Below are 15,876 nucleotides of genomic sequence, written 5' to 3'. Positions count from 1 at the left end.
AGGAGGGTTGATCTGGAATCCGTTCAGGGCTCCGGAGAGGGAGATTCGTCGCCATCATCATCACCAACCCTTCTTCATCACCGATTTCATGATGCTCACCATCGGGAGTGATTAATTCCTTCGTAGGCTTGTTGGACGGTGATTGAGTTGGATGAGATTTGTCATGTAATCGGGTCAATTTGTTAGGGCTTGATCCCTTGTATCCACTATGTTATGAGATTGATATTGCTATGACTTTGCTATGCTTAATGCTTGTCACTAGAGCCCGAGTGCCATGATTTCTGATCTGAACCCTCTATATTTTCATGAATATATTTGAGTTATTGATCCTATCTTGCAATGGGAGAAAGCATTTCAATCTTTTTCATCAAAAAAAATTACAAAGGCCATGGTAGATGTAGTTGGCCTCGAGTATTTGAGATCACCCCATGCTTAGGACACGACAAGGCTTTTTTAGATGAACAAAGCTCGTGGGCTTCCAGATATGCTTGGCTCCATTGATTGCATGCACTGAAAGTGGAATAACTGCTCTGCAACATGGCATGGAGAGTTCAAAGGACACAAGAAGAATGCCACCATCATTCTTGAGGCTGTGGTCGATCAGAAGACATGGATTTGACATGCATATTTTGGGATGTCTGGATCTTGCAATAACATGAATGTGCTCCACCGATCACCTCTCTTTGCTAAGTTAGCCAATGAAGAACCACCACCAGTGAACTTCCAAGCAAATGGATGTACGTATTCAATACTCTCTTCAAGCCAATTGCAAGCCCCCAAGGTAAGAAAAGAACTCTACTTTCATAATGCTCAAGCGGCGGCTAGGACAGATGCACGGAGGGCTTTTGGGATTTTGAAATCCTAATTTGCTATTGTGTGAGGACCATTTAGGTTTTGGAATCAAGGGAACCTTTGATACATCATTACAGCTAGCATGACAACATGATCACTAAGAACAAGCATGGATAAAATTTGGATTACACCTTCTATCACCTCATTGGAAAACCAGTGCAACCAACCAGAAGGCAAGACCGAATTCAATGCTTTATTTAGGTGTACCATGACATTAGAGAGTCTGAAACGTATCATGATCTTCAAAAAGATGTCATGTTGTAGGCATGGCATGGGCAACAACGTCCTAGTTCCATCTCTATGCTTTTTGTATTGTGGATGAACTTTATTGTATTGTGCGCTAAACTTTATTGTATTTGTGTTGCATTTGATGTTGTGAATTTGATGAATTGTGTAATAATTTGTTGTCATGGATTGATGAAATTATTGTTATTTTTGTTTTGGGTTGATTCGAGACAAGCTTAATATTATTTGAATATTTGGTTGCAATATCTATGCATTTATGATGCGGCTGGGGCAGCTGTTGGAGCACTAATGCACTATTTTAAGACATCTATTGGAGATACGTTTTTTGGTGCCCTATTGCTCTAAGCCCATTTTGGTGCCCTAAAACAGAGCACCTATTAGAGATGCTCTGATCGGAGGCCCATTGAGCTTTCAGACCAGCTGCCGAACTTTACAAGTACCAAAATTAACACAATGGATCAGCGAAACCATGTCCAAAAATGCTGAGCTTTCTGTTCCACTGCTAGTAGCTACGGTACATGTCACAAAAGTTTAATTAATCCCCTTAAAACGTGCACTTAACCCATTGTGTGTATCTTATGAGTTCGTTGAATCAGTGACAGCAGCAGCAACATCGATTTCTTTATCCTTTTCATTCGCTGGATCAGTGGCAGCAGGAGCAACATCGTCTTCTTTATCCTTTTCATTCGCTGGATCAGTGGCAGCAGCAACAACATCATTAACCTTTCCATTCGCTGCATCAGTGGCAGCAGCAACATCATTTTCCTTATCCTTCTCATTCTTCTTTACCTTTACGGGGAAATCTTCCTCCTGCTGACGGTGCCACCGGAAATTCGAGGCTTCAATCCAGCGGGGGTGGACCAGGATCTTGTTGTTATTAACTGCCCAACGGGCCTTATCTGTGCCAACATCCACAGCGACAACATGGGTGATCGTGGAATCAACGTCTGCGGAGCAAATGGCTCCCAGCTGCTCGGCCATCTTCCAGATAAACTGATCCTGTGGGCGAGAACTGGATGGGAACACCCGACTGAAGACTAATTTGCAGCCTTGCAGTACTTCCTGCCGTACCCTCTTGATTACCTACAGAACGGGGTATGTAAGCACACATGAAACAGCAAGTGACTGCGGAAATGTATGAAGCACTATAGGCTACACTATAAAGGATGTAGTTAGTGACCTCTAGTTCATAGTGATTCAGAACTTATCTACAATTCTACATAACTGAATTTGCATGTTTTTTTCCGTTATCGTTTCCATCACCACTGGATCATACATCCATCAAAAGTAGCTTTACAAGTAAGAATTGGATAGGGTTGCCCACATTCCACGAAATGGCGATGGCAAAAAGTGCAGTGCTAAGCAACATCGATGACGGCCAAGCCACTATAAAGGATGTAGTTAGTGACCTCTAGTTCATAGTGATTCAGAACTTATCTACAATTCTACATAACTGAATTTGCATGTTTTTTTCCGTTATCGTTTCCATCACCACTGGATCATACATCCATCAAAAGTAGCTTTACAAGTAAGAATTGGATAGGGTTGCCCACATTCCACGAAATGGCGATGGCAAAAAGTGCAGTGCTAAGCAACATCGATGACGGCCAAGCCACTATAAAGGATGTAGTTAGTGACCTCTAGTTCATAGTGATTCAGAACTTATCTACAATTCTACATAACTGAATTTGCATGTTTTTTTCCGTTATCGTTTCCATCACCACTGGATCATACATCCATCAAAAGTAGCTTTACAAGTAAGAATTGGATAGGGTTGCCCACATTCCACGAAATGGCGATGGCAAAAAGTGCAGTGCTAAGCAACATCGATGACGGCCAAGCCACTATAAAGGATGTAGTTAGTGACCTCTAGTTCATAGTGATTCAGAACTTATCTACAATTCTACATAACTGAATTTGCATGTTTTTTTCCGTTATCGTTTCCATCACCACTGGATCATACATCCATCAAAAGTAGCTTTACAAGTAAGAATTGGATAGGGTTGCCCACATTCCACGAAATGGCGATGGCAAAAAGTGCAGTGCTAAGCAACATCGATGACGGCCAAGCCACTATAAAGGATGTAGTTAGTGACCTCTAGTTCATAGTGATTCAGAACTTATCTACAATTCTACATAACTGAATTTGCATGTTTTTTTCCGTTATCGTTTCCATCACCACTGGATCATACATCCATCAAAAGTAGCTTTACAAGTAAGAATTGGATAGGGTTGCCCACATTCCACGAAATGGCGATGGCAAAAAGTGCAGTGCTAAGCAACATCGATGACGGCCAAGCCACTCAAGCAAGGTGCATAAAATACAAATAACTTCTGTTGGCCTACGCATAAAATACACATAACTTCCAGCTTAAGTCTGGAAGCGTACCTGTCTTACATCCCGTGAAGAAAGAGCAGTTTCAACAGCCTACAAAAGTGCAGGACAATTGATTAGGTAAAAACATCAGTGCTTACTAGAGTCAAGTTTATGCACAGCAGCGGAAAGGCAGCAGGACAATAATTTGTGGTAAAAACATGTACTTAAGTAACCAACCGAGTCAAAGAAAATCGTGTGTATACGCTTCAGAACATCTAAGATAGTAGCCAAAGCACCATCACTCCCCCTTTCATCTTGCATGAACTCTGACAGAGATTTGACGCTAAAACCAAACTGGCGACAGCTTGAAGCAAAGTAATGATATCTCTCCATCAGAATTAGGTTTTCTTTATGCTTCTGCCAGACCTGAAACAAATATTACCATTCAGGCTAGACACATTGTGCTGATACAAACGGGTGATGGACAAATCTACTAGAACAGGAAACATCAAAACCACAGGGGTTAAGAAAAAAAAGCAGCGCCTTGGACATTGAAGCATTATCACTGCCCAGAAAGGCATAGTGACTAAAAGTATAAAACCCAATAACATACCTTGAGCAATAAACTCATGTCCAATGATAAGTACTAAAAACAGTGTCATAAGTGTGTGCCAAACATGCTGACCAAAGAAAAGCACTTACATACTCGGTATCATCAAGAATCACGGCAACACTTTCAGCTCCAAGAACCATATCAAGACCTTTCTGGTGTCGCTGTGTGCAGTCAGAGTTTGAAATCACTTTGGAATTAAAATAGACATTACGAGGGTCAAGAAGCTTTGCTATTTCAATTGCATAAGCCTTGTCGCCCATGGTATATATATACATCTCAAACATATTGCTTGCTTCTTTTAGAAATTTACGGACAAAGGGTCTCAACTTTGTAAGCATCTGCATTCCTTCTAATGTGAACAAGCTTCCATTTGGATCGTCTGCATAGGGCATGTTAGTGGTTAACTGTAGAAGTCCGGATACACTAGGTGGAAGAAAATAACTGTGTACAACAGAAGTCTGCATACAGTAGAACCAGTATTACAAGACTGCTACTTCCATCATATAAAAGCTTTGGCAAGTTTGGCAAAAATAGTGTGGCAAACTATGGCAAAGTTAAATCTACCCTTTTGCAATGGCCTTCGAAACTGGGTTAGCAGAGTTACAAGACGATATCGGGAACATGTTTCGATTGCAAAGGGCAGAGGGGCAGGTGTAAAATCGCCATTCAAGTTTCTGTTTGGTTTGTCCCAGCCAAAGCATACAGGCTCTGAAATTTGTTTGGGGTTTGAAGTTTTCTTATTGCATACCAAACAGATTACAGGGACTAGACTTATATAATAGCCACCCTTATGCAATCAGGCTGGACAGCAGACTGACTCTCCTAGTACAACTCGGTTACATATGACTTACTAAGGGACACAATGCCAAATCTGTTTAGGACTCTGCCTATGATACTAGGGACTCTGAATAGGATACTACGACACGGCTGCTGCTGGTATCTTGCCAAGCTTAATGCTGATATACCTTCCCTAATGCGTCCACAACGCTTTTGCTCACAAAATTATGCTAACTCCAGAAACCAGCAATATATAATATATACTCCCTCCGTTCCAAATTACTTGTCGTGGTTTTAGTTCAAATTTGAAACGGAGGGAGTACTTGCTTTGGCCATTTTTCTGCAAATACTACAACTAGTTTGGAACATGGATGTTGGTTTTTGCAAACTTAAACTGTGGTGAAAGTAGTTGAAAGTCTATTATCATTTCCCTATGGAGTTTAAATAATTTCAAATATATTAAAGGTCAAGAGAGAAATTGACGGATTCAGTTATATATTGTGGACCAGAGGTAGTGCCACACTGTGTACAGAAATAGCTAAAAGTTCTTAAAACTTAAATAAAAATAAATACAACTTACCTTTTGATGCAGCAGTCTGAATTCCCAGGTTATTTTCAGCAGCAGAAATATCATGGAGTTTTGTCGAGTTGATAAGTGTATGGTCCAAGTCTAAAATAAGTATCAGTTTTCTTTCACGCAGCAAATTCTTCAAATCAGATCCACGCAATCTGTCAATTTCTGTTGTACCTAGCCTCAAACCCTGCATATAAATAGCCCCAGTATTCAGAAAAACATATGTAAGGCATTGTGCAAGCACAACTGGAAACAGAAAAAACAAATCAAATATCTGATGATGTAGTGGAGATACAATGCTAATATTAGAAAATGGGTCCTATGAGAAGGTAAATTCAGTAAGGGAACTCTGTTACACCTCTCATGTTAGTGAGAAGAGAAGGTCACACGTCTATGTACCTTGTGGACATAACCAAAAGCAACCCCTGGAACATCTTCCTCGTCTTGTCTTTTCCCACACCTAAAGCAAAGTCCACCAAAATATCCAGGATGTGGAGGACATATCTTGATTTGAGCATCTTCAGATGAACCTGCCACAACATATATCCAATAATTCACATATCTGCCACACTTGTGAATGTCAATGATTCAATTTATGATCTATTGAGCTGAAGCAAAGAAAACTTCGAAAAGACTGCTTTTAAACATACTGCACTCCTAAGCAACTGGATAAATTGAAAGTGGGTCAACATACATGACATAGATAATTATTTGTGTTTCATACATATCATAGATATGAACATACATCTACGAATAAGGATAGCCAGATTCCGCTATTAACCTGAATGGCAATGTGCATCTTTTATGATCCAAATGAAGGAAATAACTTGAGTCTTCAGAACTATCAAAAACTAGTGCACAACAATGTCCCCTTAGCTGCTAAATTACTATGCAGAACCTTGAGCTGCTAATGGTTAATGCATTGAAAAATGAGACTAACAAGCATACCAATGGAATCTTCGTCAGGCCTTATTGCAGTTTCTCGATCTTGGTATTGCACCTTCACTTTACGCCTTTTGGCACTGCATTTTTCATGGGGTCAGCAGTCAGATACTTCAGATCTGTAGTACAGAATCTACAAACAAATCGTGATCTTTCTCAACACAGCATTATCTGATATTCTTCCCTCATGTTCCCTCTTTTAACCAAGTAGTATTACGATGCTTCATCAACAACTACACTCTCTCACTGCCCCAAAAAAGTCACTGCATCTAAACTATTTCATGCAGTGGTTTCACGAAGGGATGATTTTTTTTATATTGCCAGTTATCTCCATATTGCTGTGCCTGGTCGATGATGTAACTATTCTGCTGTGAATCGATGATGTAACACATTCTGGATGGATATAGAAGAGAACAGCAAATGATGGCGACTAAACCAACCTTGCTTCCGCACCCCAACATGCAAATGGAGTGCCTGTGACTGATCGGTCAATCCTAAGCTTCAGCAATTCAGCAGCTTATATAAGCCACAAAACATTCTAACATGGTTTGTCCTAGCTTAAGCTTAACGTGAGAATGAAGCTAGGCTTAACAGCTTATAAGACTATAAAAACAAATTGGCATACCACAGCAGAATAGGGTAACTTCCCATTTTCCATGTGAACTGTAAGGCACAGAGTAATCTAACTGAATCTGTTAAAAAAGTCGGAGGTTACCAGATCTCTGAGACTACCATCGATCCGACAGAGCGGAACGACCAGAAAAAGAAGTGGAGTTAGAAAGCCGTATGATAGGTGGTAACTATAATGATCAAATTCACATTCTCAAATAAGCGGAATACTTTTAAACATAATCAAGTGAAGCACTCACTGCTAACTTGCTAAGTAAACAAACGGTTTTAACACCAACAAACCCTAGATAAGAAAAATCTCCTGTCCCGTCAAATGTTGCACGCACATACAGGAATCCACCTGTCACTACATTGCAAGCAAAACAGAAACCTCACCCCCCCAAGCATCTATCTCACCGAATCTACCGCGCCACTCGGATAAAACAGGACCAAACCTGCTAATGACTACACTGAAGCTGCACATTCAACACTAGAACCGTGGAATACATGCTTCTGACCGCACAGCCAAAGCAACTAAGCCCAACAATCATATTCGCGATGGGGATTACAAATCACTTGCCTGCTCTGCTCCACGGTTTCTACATCGGCCACCACGTCTTCGTCGTCATCCTCTTCGTCGTCGCTGCTTGTGGGTGATGTGGAGGGGTCGCCCACAGAGGCGGAGTCGACGGCAGAGGCGAGATCCAGCTCCGCGTCTAGGAGCGCAGCGAAATCGTCGCTGCCGCTCGACGACGACGGGGACGGCGACGGCGATTCGGCTGCTAGACTCATAGATGACGACGCCGAAACGGCAGCGAACAACTCACGGATGGACCGATCGGCAGCGGAAACACGCCTAGTGCGAGCTAGGGTTCTGGATGAGGTCGGGGCAGCAGGACGGAGACGGCGGCGGTGGGAAAGGATGGCGGCAGCGACCCCAGCGATGGCAGGGAAGGAACGGGAGAAGGTAGGGAGAAAGGAGATGAGACGGCAATGGTAACAACGCAGGCTGGGGAGGGAGGGGGGACGGCGGGGAGAAGCGGGGCGGCGGCGCGTGACCGAGGCGACGGCAGCGTTGTGACACCGGGTGTGGTTAATGTGCCCATAACACACACCCCCACACACATTTGTCTATTTTTCAAAAACTGTCTATTTTCCATTTCAAATTTGTTTCTCTAGTTTCTTGAAACTATTTTTCATAAATACAAATTGTCTTCCAACCCAGTCAACAATGCTTAAGGTAGTCAACAAAAATCCAACTCAGGCAACAACTCAATTCAGTCAATGAACATTCATTCAAAATGTCATTGTCAACAAATCAACGGAGAAGGAAAAAATGACCTAAATCAACATAGAAGACAAGAAGCAAATAAACCCAAGTTTAGAAGAGGTCCAACTAGCCAAAAACTCATTCATGGATTGACGAAAATGAGTGTGGACGTCTGGCATTTGGCCGGTCTCTATGAACTCGTTGACCTAACTTTATCATCATATCCCTCTTACTTACCATCAATATGTGTAGTTTTGATCATTTGTCAAAGCATACTCTCCTACTATAAGGACCCAGGAGCATGTCACATATTGAGGGCCAGTTTGGATGTGTCCACGCTGCTAGACGCCTGGCTTAGACCTCTTCTGAAAACTGTCTCACACTTATTTGGATGGAGTCCTGAAAGTTTTAGACATGTCCTGGCCTGGATCGCTCAGGCGTGAAAATTAGCCTGCCAGGCGTCCCTCGTTCGGTCGCCTGAACCGCGGGCAACAATAGCCTGGCACTAATCCTTCTACTTATACATGGTTGTGGGATGGTCTGCAGCATCGTGTTTTTAGTCCTTATAAATAACCCGTCAGGCCAGGCATAATCCAAACAAGTCCCTCTCCAGGCTGCCTCATCAGTCTAAAAAAATCTTAAAATCCCACGCACATACTAGGCAGTACTTTCGTCCAGGCATGTGACCCAGGGCAGCGTCTAAACTAGCTCTCACACACTCTTGAATGTCCAACAACTCCTAATGAGAGCCTAGAGAGTTCTCGAATCAAGACAAATGAATCTAATATGGCTCGGACTGACATCGAGGGAGAGGAATCTGGGAAGGATGGCAAGTTAGTCGTGAACGACTCGGGACTGCGACCCCCCCCCCCACACACACACACAGAGACACACCCAAAAAAGAAACAACGACAACAACAACATCTAAAAATCACAACTATACCCATGTCATTTACAAGTTGCGAGATCAATGTGTGCAAGCTAAAGATAAATAAGGTGCCACATGGTCTAACCCGAGTTGATGTAGGTTATGTTAGTGTTGAATATGTGTTACTGATATTTTATCGGATAACTGGCTTCAACTTACTTTGCGGAGCATTTTTCTTTATCCTACAAGAATTGACAACTTCGTAACACTACAAAATTCTAAACATCATAAAAGTAGGGAGTTTGCGTTAGGAACATGTTATTATAGGCGAGGTCAATTGGGGAATTTAAGTGACAACCTTTGAATTTATTGGATCTTTGAGTTGAGCCAAGAAGTTTGTGGATCAAACTTGAAAATTTCAAAGTTGGATTAGTTCTTAAATGAGCTAAATATTTATAAAAATATGTATTTTTTTGTAGAAAGGAGACAACTATTAATTAAATGTTTTGTTATGTTTGCCAAGAACATGAACGCCCCTTGGATAGTCATTTACAAATTCATGTTATGAAGAACGTAACTCGAGGAAAATCCAATTAGATTTTTTTGCATCATGTTATGAAATCCCGATTCAATGATTTTGTGCAACAATGCAGGAAAAAGTCTGATGCTTCCATAACTTATGTGCTACAATGTTCTCATCTCACAAAACTCAAAATTTAAATTTTCCGTTTTTTTATATTTGTGGATGTTCACAAGATATGTGCCTATCATCCCTAAAATTTCAAAACCAAAAAAAGACATGGAGAAAAAAAAAGGCAAATACATACTCCCTCCGTCCTTCAAAAAATGTATTTTCAACTTTGTTGGAGGGTCAAATATTTTAAAGTTTGACTGAGTTTGTGTAAAAATATATCAATGTTTGTGAAAACCAAATAGGTATATAATGAAAATATATTCTATCATGAATCTAATGCTACTAATTTGATAGCATAAATGTTGGTGTATTATTGTATAAATATGGTTAAATATAAAAAAGTTTGACTTTTCAACAAAGTTGAAAATACACCCTTTTAATAAAGGAGGAGTATGTGAATAGTGTCATTTGGCTTTTGTTTTTGATAACACTATTTATGTTGGATTTGTCTTTTATTTCGAATTTTGGTATAATGTTCAGGGATTATGGACACATATCTTGTGAATGTCCGCAAAAAAAATTGAACGCTTTTAAAACTTATAAATTTGAGCTTTTATGAGAAGGGAGCATGGTGCCACGGCCACCTAAACTATGGAAGCACCAAAATATCCGATCCACCACCACGGCACCACCGCAAGCACCGCCCCAGCGGCAACGCCTGCGCCCTCTCCCCTCTCGCTCTCTCTAAACCCCAGGTACCGCGGCGCGGCGAACGCCGGCGAGATGGCAGGAGCCCTCGCGCGACCGCGCAACGCTAGCGACGACCGCATCAACGAGCTACCGGAAGTGCTCCTCTCGGACATCCTCTCCCGCCTCGGTACCGCAGAGGCGGCCCGCACCGTCGTCCTCTCCACGCGCCTCCGCGACGCGTGGCTCGCGACCCCCCTCCGCCTCGACGACCTGGAGCTCCCTGTCCCCGCACGCGGCAAGGTCCCCTCGATCGAGCCCTGGACGGCGCGCGCCGACGTCGTCACCCGCGCCCTAGCTTCCCACCCCGGCCCCGTCGCGCTCTTCCGCCTCTCCCGGACCTCCTTCCGCGGCCGCGTCCCCGCCGCCGAGGCCTGGTTCCGGCAGCTCGCCGCCAAGCGGGCCCGCGAGGTCTCCCTCTGCTTCTCGCCCGAGTGGTGCCACGACGCGCTCGCCGACCCCCTTCTCGGCTGCCCAACCCTCCAGGTCCTCGCCCTCGGCAAGTGCCACCTCTCCGACGCCGGGGCCTCAGCCGCCGCCGCCGCCGCCCTCACCGAGCTCACCCTGTCGGAAACCTGCATTTCCGAGGCTGCTCTTCAGAGCGTACTCTCCGGCTGCCCCGGGCTGCGCAGCCTCGTGCTCAAGCACGTCCACGGCCTTCAGCGCATCCGCGTCTCTTCTTGCCGCAGTCTCGTTCTGCTCGGTGTGTGGCACTACAAGCAGCTCGACGAGATCACCGTGGAGGATGCCCCTTGTCTGGAGCGCCTTCTCGGCAATATGCGTCTGAATGCAGCCATTACCGTCACTGGTGCGCCAAAGCTTACTGCTTTTGGCTATGCCGTGGTCAGCATCCCGCATTTGTTCCACGGCGAGCGTGCGCCGCAGGTATTTTGCGTATTTCTGTTACCGTCAGCAGGTATCTTGAGTAGAGCAATTTCAGCAAAGTGACTCGATGGGATTTTTCGCTCATACACCGCAGGGCGTCAACAAGGGTCTGCGTGCCCCGATCCATAGCGTGAAGATCCTGGCTATCAGTGTGAAGTTCTCAAGCAAGAAGGACATGGAGAAGGTGATGAGCTTACTCGAGAGCTTTCCCTGCTTGGAGACTTTGCATTTCCAGGTAATTTCCACAACTTGAGCTGTTCCATTGCTTTGTTTCTTGTTCACTAGCTGTCAAATTTAGTTGATCAGACCTTCCACTAATTCATCATTTTGTGCAGTCCTCGGATTACAGGTCAGGTGCAGACAAGGATTACACCACTGTCTCTGACTACAACCAGAAGCGTTATCCCATCAGGTGTGTTGCGAGATATCTCAAGAGCGTTATACTGGAATGCGAACAACACAACCCTGGCATGCTTGAATTTGCATGTTTTCTCCTTGCTAGAGCACATGTGCTGCAGTTCATGAGGATTCAGTCCGAGATGTGCGACGTTGCAAAATGGGTTACGGAGCAACAAAATCTGCTCAGCCAAAGCAACATGGCCTCCTTGGAAGCCGAGGTCGTGTTTGAGGGTATGAAACAACGGAAGGACTTCACCATAGAAGGTGTGAATGCTCTATCCGACCCCTTTGACGGTGGCATCAACATCTTGGGGCACTAAACGAACTCTGAATGTTTACTTGTTGAGGTTTCACTCAAGATAATCGCCATCCATGATGCGCCGGCTGGCCTTTTGGTTATGTTCAGTTGAGTTCTGACTCTAGATTCCAGACTCATTTTGGCCGGAATTTAAGGTTTCATGTTGAAAAAGTTTACTATTAATGAGGTGGCTAGTGTCTCTTGTCTTATGGAGTATTTAGTTAATTTTCTGCATGTGGAGTTGTAGACTTCGATTTAGGTTGAGTTGAATGGTTTGACTGTGAAGATTGTTGCGTGTGACGCTGCTGGCAGGAGTTCTTGTGGTATGATAGTTCTGAAAATAATCGCCATCCTGATGCGCTGGCTGGCCTTTTGGTTATGTTCAGTTGATTTCAGACTCTAGATTCTAGACTACGATTTGGGCGAAATTTTGAGGTTTCATGTTGCAGAAGTTTACTACTTATGAGGTGACTAGTTTCGCTTGTCTCATCTTTAGTTAAAGTTAATTTTCTGAATGTGGAGTTGTAGTCATTGATTTAGGCTGAGTGTAATGGTTTCACTGTGAAGATTGTTGCATGTGAATACCTGAAACTTATTTTGTACTACCTCTGTAACGAAATACAAATGTCTTGTATTTAGTTACGGAGGTAGTAGTTGAAATTTATTTTTGTGCTTTCCTTGTCATTTTGCCTGATACTTTAACCTTATCAGCGTCAAGCTTGTAAGCTATAGGACAATATTACAATCTTTACCACTGAGATTTTGTAAAAGCATCTCCTTTTGGTTTAGTTCCTACCTGTAATAGGTACCTTACATTATTTGTACTGTTATCATCCATCGACCCCTTTGATATTTTTGGCTCTACCATTTTTTGAGTTTCTCACACAAGAATGATTTTAGTCAAGGCTATGCATCTGCATGCTCCCAATCTAGATGGACTTTGTGCATACATTGCTTATCACACTCTGGAATTTCCTTGAACACTGGTCATGCTTCTTGTGGTTTTCCTTGTGCTTCTTTCCTGATAATGCATGTTGATAGTTGAACTAAATTATTTTGACACTCTTCTGGCCCTGCTTGGAATTGGATTGAGTGATTTTTGTGTGCTCTCCAAATACCGGAAACACACAGAAAAGATACTCCCAACCCAAGCAGAGCTTAAGTGTTTTTACAACAAACAAGTGCCTCAGCCTGTGCATAAGTCATCCAGCCTCCCTGTGGCAACTTTTCCTTAATGTTCTTGCAATCATAATGATTCTGTGGCGGTAATGCTAATGCAGAGAAGAAGGTGTTGTTTTCGACTAATTTAGACGTGCCTATCGGAAACGTTCATAATTCTGCAGAAGCTAAGCAATGTGTCGCCATGCTCTGCGCAATGACTTTTTTTTGGGTGCACAATGACTGATGATTGATCTTACACGGGATTCAAAATGCAGTCCCTATCCCTTAGTAAGGGCTATTTGATTCACATGATGGTAAAAATACAGGAACAAGAAAAACATAGGATTGGAATGTCATGGCCATGTCAATCCTATATGATTTTGGATTGTTTGATTGCATTACAGGAAAACAAATGATTCTTTCAAAGAGATTTGAGCGGAAGCTAGAAATCGTATGGGAACTAGTACCAAGAAATCCTTAGGGTTGAGTATCAATGTTATTATGAAAACATAAGATAGCGTAGAATTTATTCCATCTTGCCTTTTACTCCAAGACGACCTTGTACTTCTGTATATGCGCCCACGAGGCTCAAGCAATACAACAACTATTTCACCAAATCTCTCTCTCTCCCTTCTAATATGGTATCAATTTCCGGGTTCTAAACCCTAGCCGCCGCTGCTTTCGCACCCGCGTGCCGCCTCCGGGGCGGTCGGCCTCCATGACCGCCGCCGGGGCTGCGCCGTCGTACCTAGGGTTCATCTGCCGGTCGTGTTGACCGGCTGCCCTAGAGAGTCCTTTTCCCGAGCCTTGCTCTGGGTTTTTTTTCGCTCTCTCGCCGGTCGTTTTGATCGGCATTTGTTTGGTTTTTCGATCTATACTTGATCGGTTTGTCTCGCCCACCATCGTCGTCGACCCCCGTGCGCCTCTACTCTGACACCGGCGCGACCGGCCGACCTCTTCACCGGCCCGGCGGCCTCGCGCGACAGGCGGCCTGATAACCCACAAGTATAGGGGATCGCAACAGTTTTCGAGGGTAGAGTATTCAACCCAAATTTATTGATTCGATACAAGGGGAGCCAAAGAATATTCTTAAGTATTAGCAGCTGAGTTGTTAATTCAACCACATCTGCAAAACTTAATATCTGCAGCAAAGTATTTAGTAGCAAAGTAATATGATAGTAGTGGTAACAGTGGCAAAAGTAATGATAGCAGTTTTGTAGCAAGCGTAACAGTGGCAACGGAAAAGTAACTAAGCAAAGATCAATATGTGAAAAGCTCGTAGGCAACGATCAGTGATGAATAATTATGCCGGGTGCGGTTCATCATGTAACAGTCATAACATAGGGTGACACAGAACTAGCTCCAATTCATCAATGTAATGTAGGCATGTATTCCGTATATAGTCATACGTGCTTATGGAAAAGAACTTGCATGACATCTTTTGTCCTACCCTCCCGTGGCAGTGGGGTCTTATTGGAAACTAAGGGATATTAAGGCCTCCTTTTAATAGAGAACCGGAACAAAGCATTAGCACATAGTGAATACATGAACTCCTCAAACTATGGTCATCACCGGGAGTGGTCCCGATTATTGTCACTTCGGGGTTGCCGGATCATAACACATAGTAGGTCACTATAGACTTGCAAGATAGGATCAAGAACTCACATATATTAATGAAAACATAATAGGTTCAGATCTGAAATCATGGCACTCGGGCCCTAGTGACAAGCATTAAGCATAGCAAAGTCATAGCAACATCACTCTCAGAACATAATGGATACTAGGGATCAAACCCTAACAAAACTAACTCGATTACATGATAAATCTCATCCAACCCATCACCGTCCAGCAAACATGCGATGGAATTACTCACGTACGGCGATGAGCATCATGAAATTGGTGATGGGGGAAGGTTGATGATGACGATGGCGATGGATTCCCCTCTCCGAAGCCCCGAACGGACTCCAGATCAGCCCTCCCGAGAGAGATTAGGGCTTGGTGGTGGCTCCGTATCGTGAAACACGATGAATCCTTATCCCTGATTTTTTTCTCCCCGAACGTGAATATATGGAGTTGGAGTTGAGGTCGATGGAGCACCATGGGGGCCACGAGGCAGAGGGGCGCGTCCAGGGGGGTAGGCACGCCCCCACCCTCATGGACAGGGTGTGGGCCCCTGGCCTTGATTCTTTCGCCACTATTTTTTATATATTCTAAAAATATTCTCCATTGATTTTCAGGTCATTCCAATAACTTTTATTTCTGCACAAAAATAATACCATGGCAATTCTGCTGAAAATAGTGTCAGTCCGGGTTAGTTCCATTCAAATCATGCAAGTTAGAGTCCAAAACAAGGGCGAAAGTGTTTGGAAAAGTAGATACGTTGGAGATGTATCAACTTCTCCAAGCTTAAACCTTTGCTTGTCCTCAAGCAATTCAGTTGACAAACTGAAAGTGATAAAGAAAAACTTTTACAAACTCTGTTTGCTCTTGTTGTTGTAAATATGTAAAGCCAACATTCAAGTTTTCAGCAAAGATTACGAACTAACCATATCCACAATAACACTTAGGTATCATGTTTACTCGTATCAATGACATAATCAACTAGCGAGCAATAATAGTAAATCTCGGATGACAACACTTTCTCAAACAATCATAAATATGACATAATAAGATGGTATCTCGCT

General features: G+C 43.2%; 2 protein-coding genes across 3 annotated transcripts; one reads left to right on the top strand and one right to left on the bottom strand.

Moving 5' to 3' along the window:
- Positions 1-1,568: 1,568 nt before the first annotated feature.
- LOC125538009 (RNA polymerase II C-terminal domain phosphatase-like 4) lies at positions 1,569-8,005 on the bottom strand. The gene is made up of 8 exons (XM_048701320.1): positions 7,511-8,005; positions 6,328-6,401; positions 5,779-5,909; positions 5,386-5,566; positions 4,118-4,407; positions 3,653-3,841; positions 3,488-3,526; positions 1,569-2,181 (listed from the first exon to the last, which is right to left on the bottom strand). Exons 1-8 carry the CDS (start codon positions 7,720-7,722, stop codon positions 1,675-1,677), a joined length of 1,623 nt encoding a protein of 540 aa, XP_048557277.1. The 5' UTR covers positions 7,723-8,005; the 3' UTR covers positions 1,569-1,674.
- A 2,340-nt stretch (positions 8,006-10,345) lies between these two features.
- On the top strand, positions 10,346-12,381 carry LOC125538008. Of its 2 annotated transcripts, XM_048701319.1 has the most exons (4): positions 10,346-11,334; positions 11,429-11,569; positions 11,670-11,746; positions 11,837-12,381. In XM_048701319.1, exons 1-4 carry the CDS (start codon positions 10,354-10,356, stop codon positions 12,051-12,053), a joined length of 1,416 nt encoding a protein of 471 aa, XP_048557276.1. In that variant the 5' UTR covers positions 10,346-10,353; the 3' UTR covers positions 12,054-12,381. The 2 variants fall into 2 exon arrangements, with proteins under 2 accessions (XP_048557276.1, XP_048557275.1); XM_048701318.1 differs by having other exon boundaries at positions 11,670-12,381.
- Positions 12,382-15,876: the final 3,495 nt, after the last annotated feature.

This window comes from Triticum urartu, chromosome 2, assembly GCF_003073215.2.
Source record: "Triticum urartu cultivar G1812 chromosome 2, Tu2.1, whole genome shotgun sequence".
Classification (NCBI taxonomy): Eukaryota; Viridiplantae; Streptophyta; class Magnoliopsida; order Poales; family Poaceae; genus Triticum; species Triticum urartu.
This window is presented reverse-complemented; position numbering and strand designations above follow the sequence as displayed.

Excerpts from the sequence above, each read along its gene's own strand:
- LOC125538009 (XM_048701320.1), bottom strand. The coding sequence starts at position 7,722 with ATGAGTCTAGCAGCCGAATCGCCGTCGCCGTCCCCGTCGTCGTCGAGC. Across the intron at positions 5,910-6,327 it reads GCCTGACGAAGATTCCATTG|GTTCATCTGAAGATGCTCAA; the intron begins GTATGCTTGTTA and ends ATGTTGTGGCAG. Across the intron at positions 5,567-5,778 it reads CTTTTGGTTATGTCCACAAG|GGTTTGAGGCTAGGTACAAC; the intron begins GTACATAGACGT and ends ATTTATATGCAG.
- LOC125538008 (XM_048701318.1), top strand. The coding sequence starts at position 10,354 with ATGGAAGCACCAAAATATCCGATCCACCACCACGGCACCACCGCAAGC. Across the intron at positions 11,335-11,428 it reads ACGGCGAGCGTGCGCCGCAG|GGCGTCAACAAGGGTCTGCG; the intron begins GTATTTTGCGTA and ends CATACACCGCAG. Across the intron at positions 11,570-11,669 it reads TGGAGACTTTGCATTTCCAG|TCCTCGGATTACAGGTCAGG; the intron begins GTAATTTCCACA and ends CATTTTGTGCAG.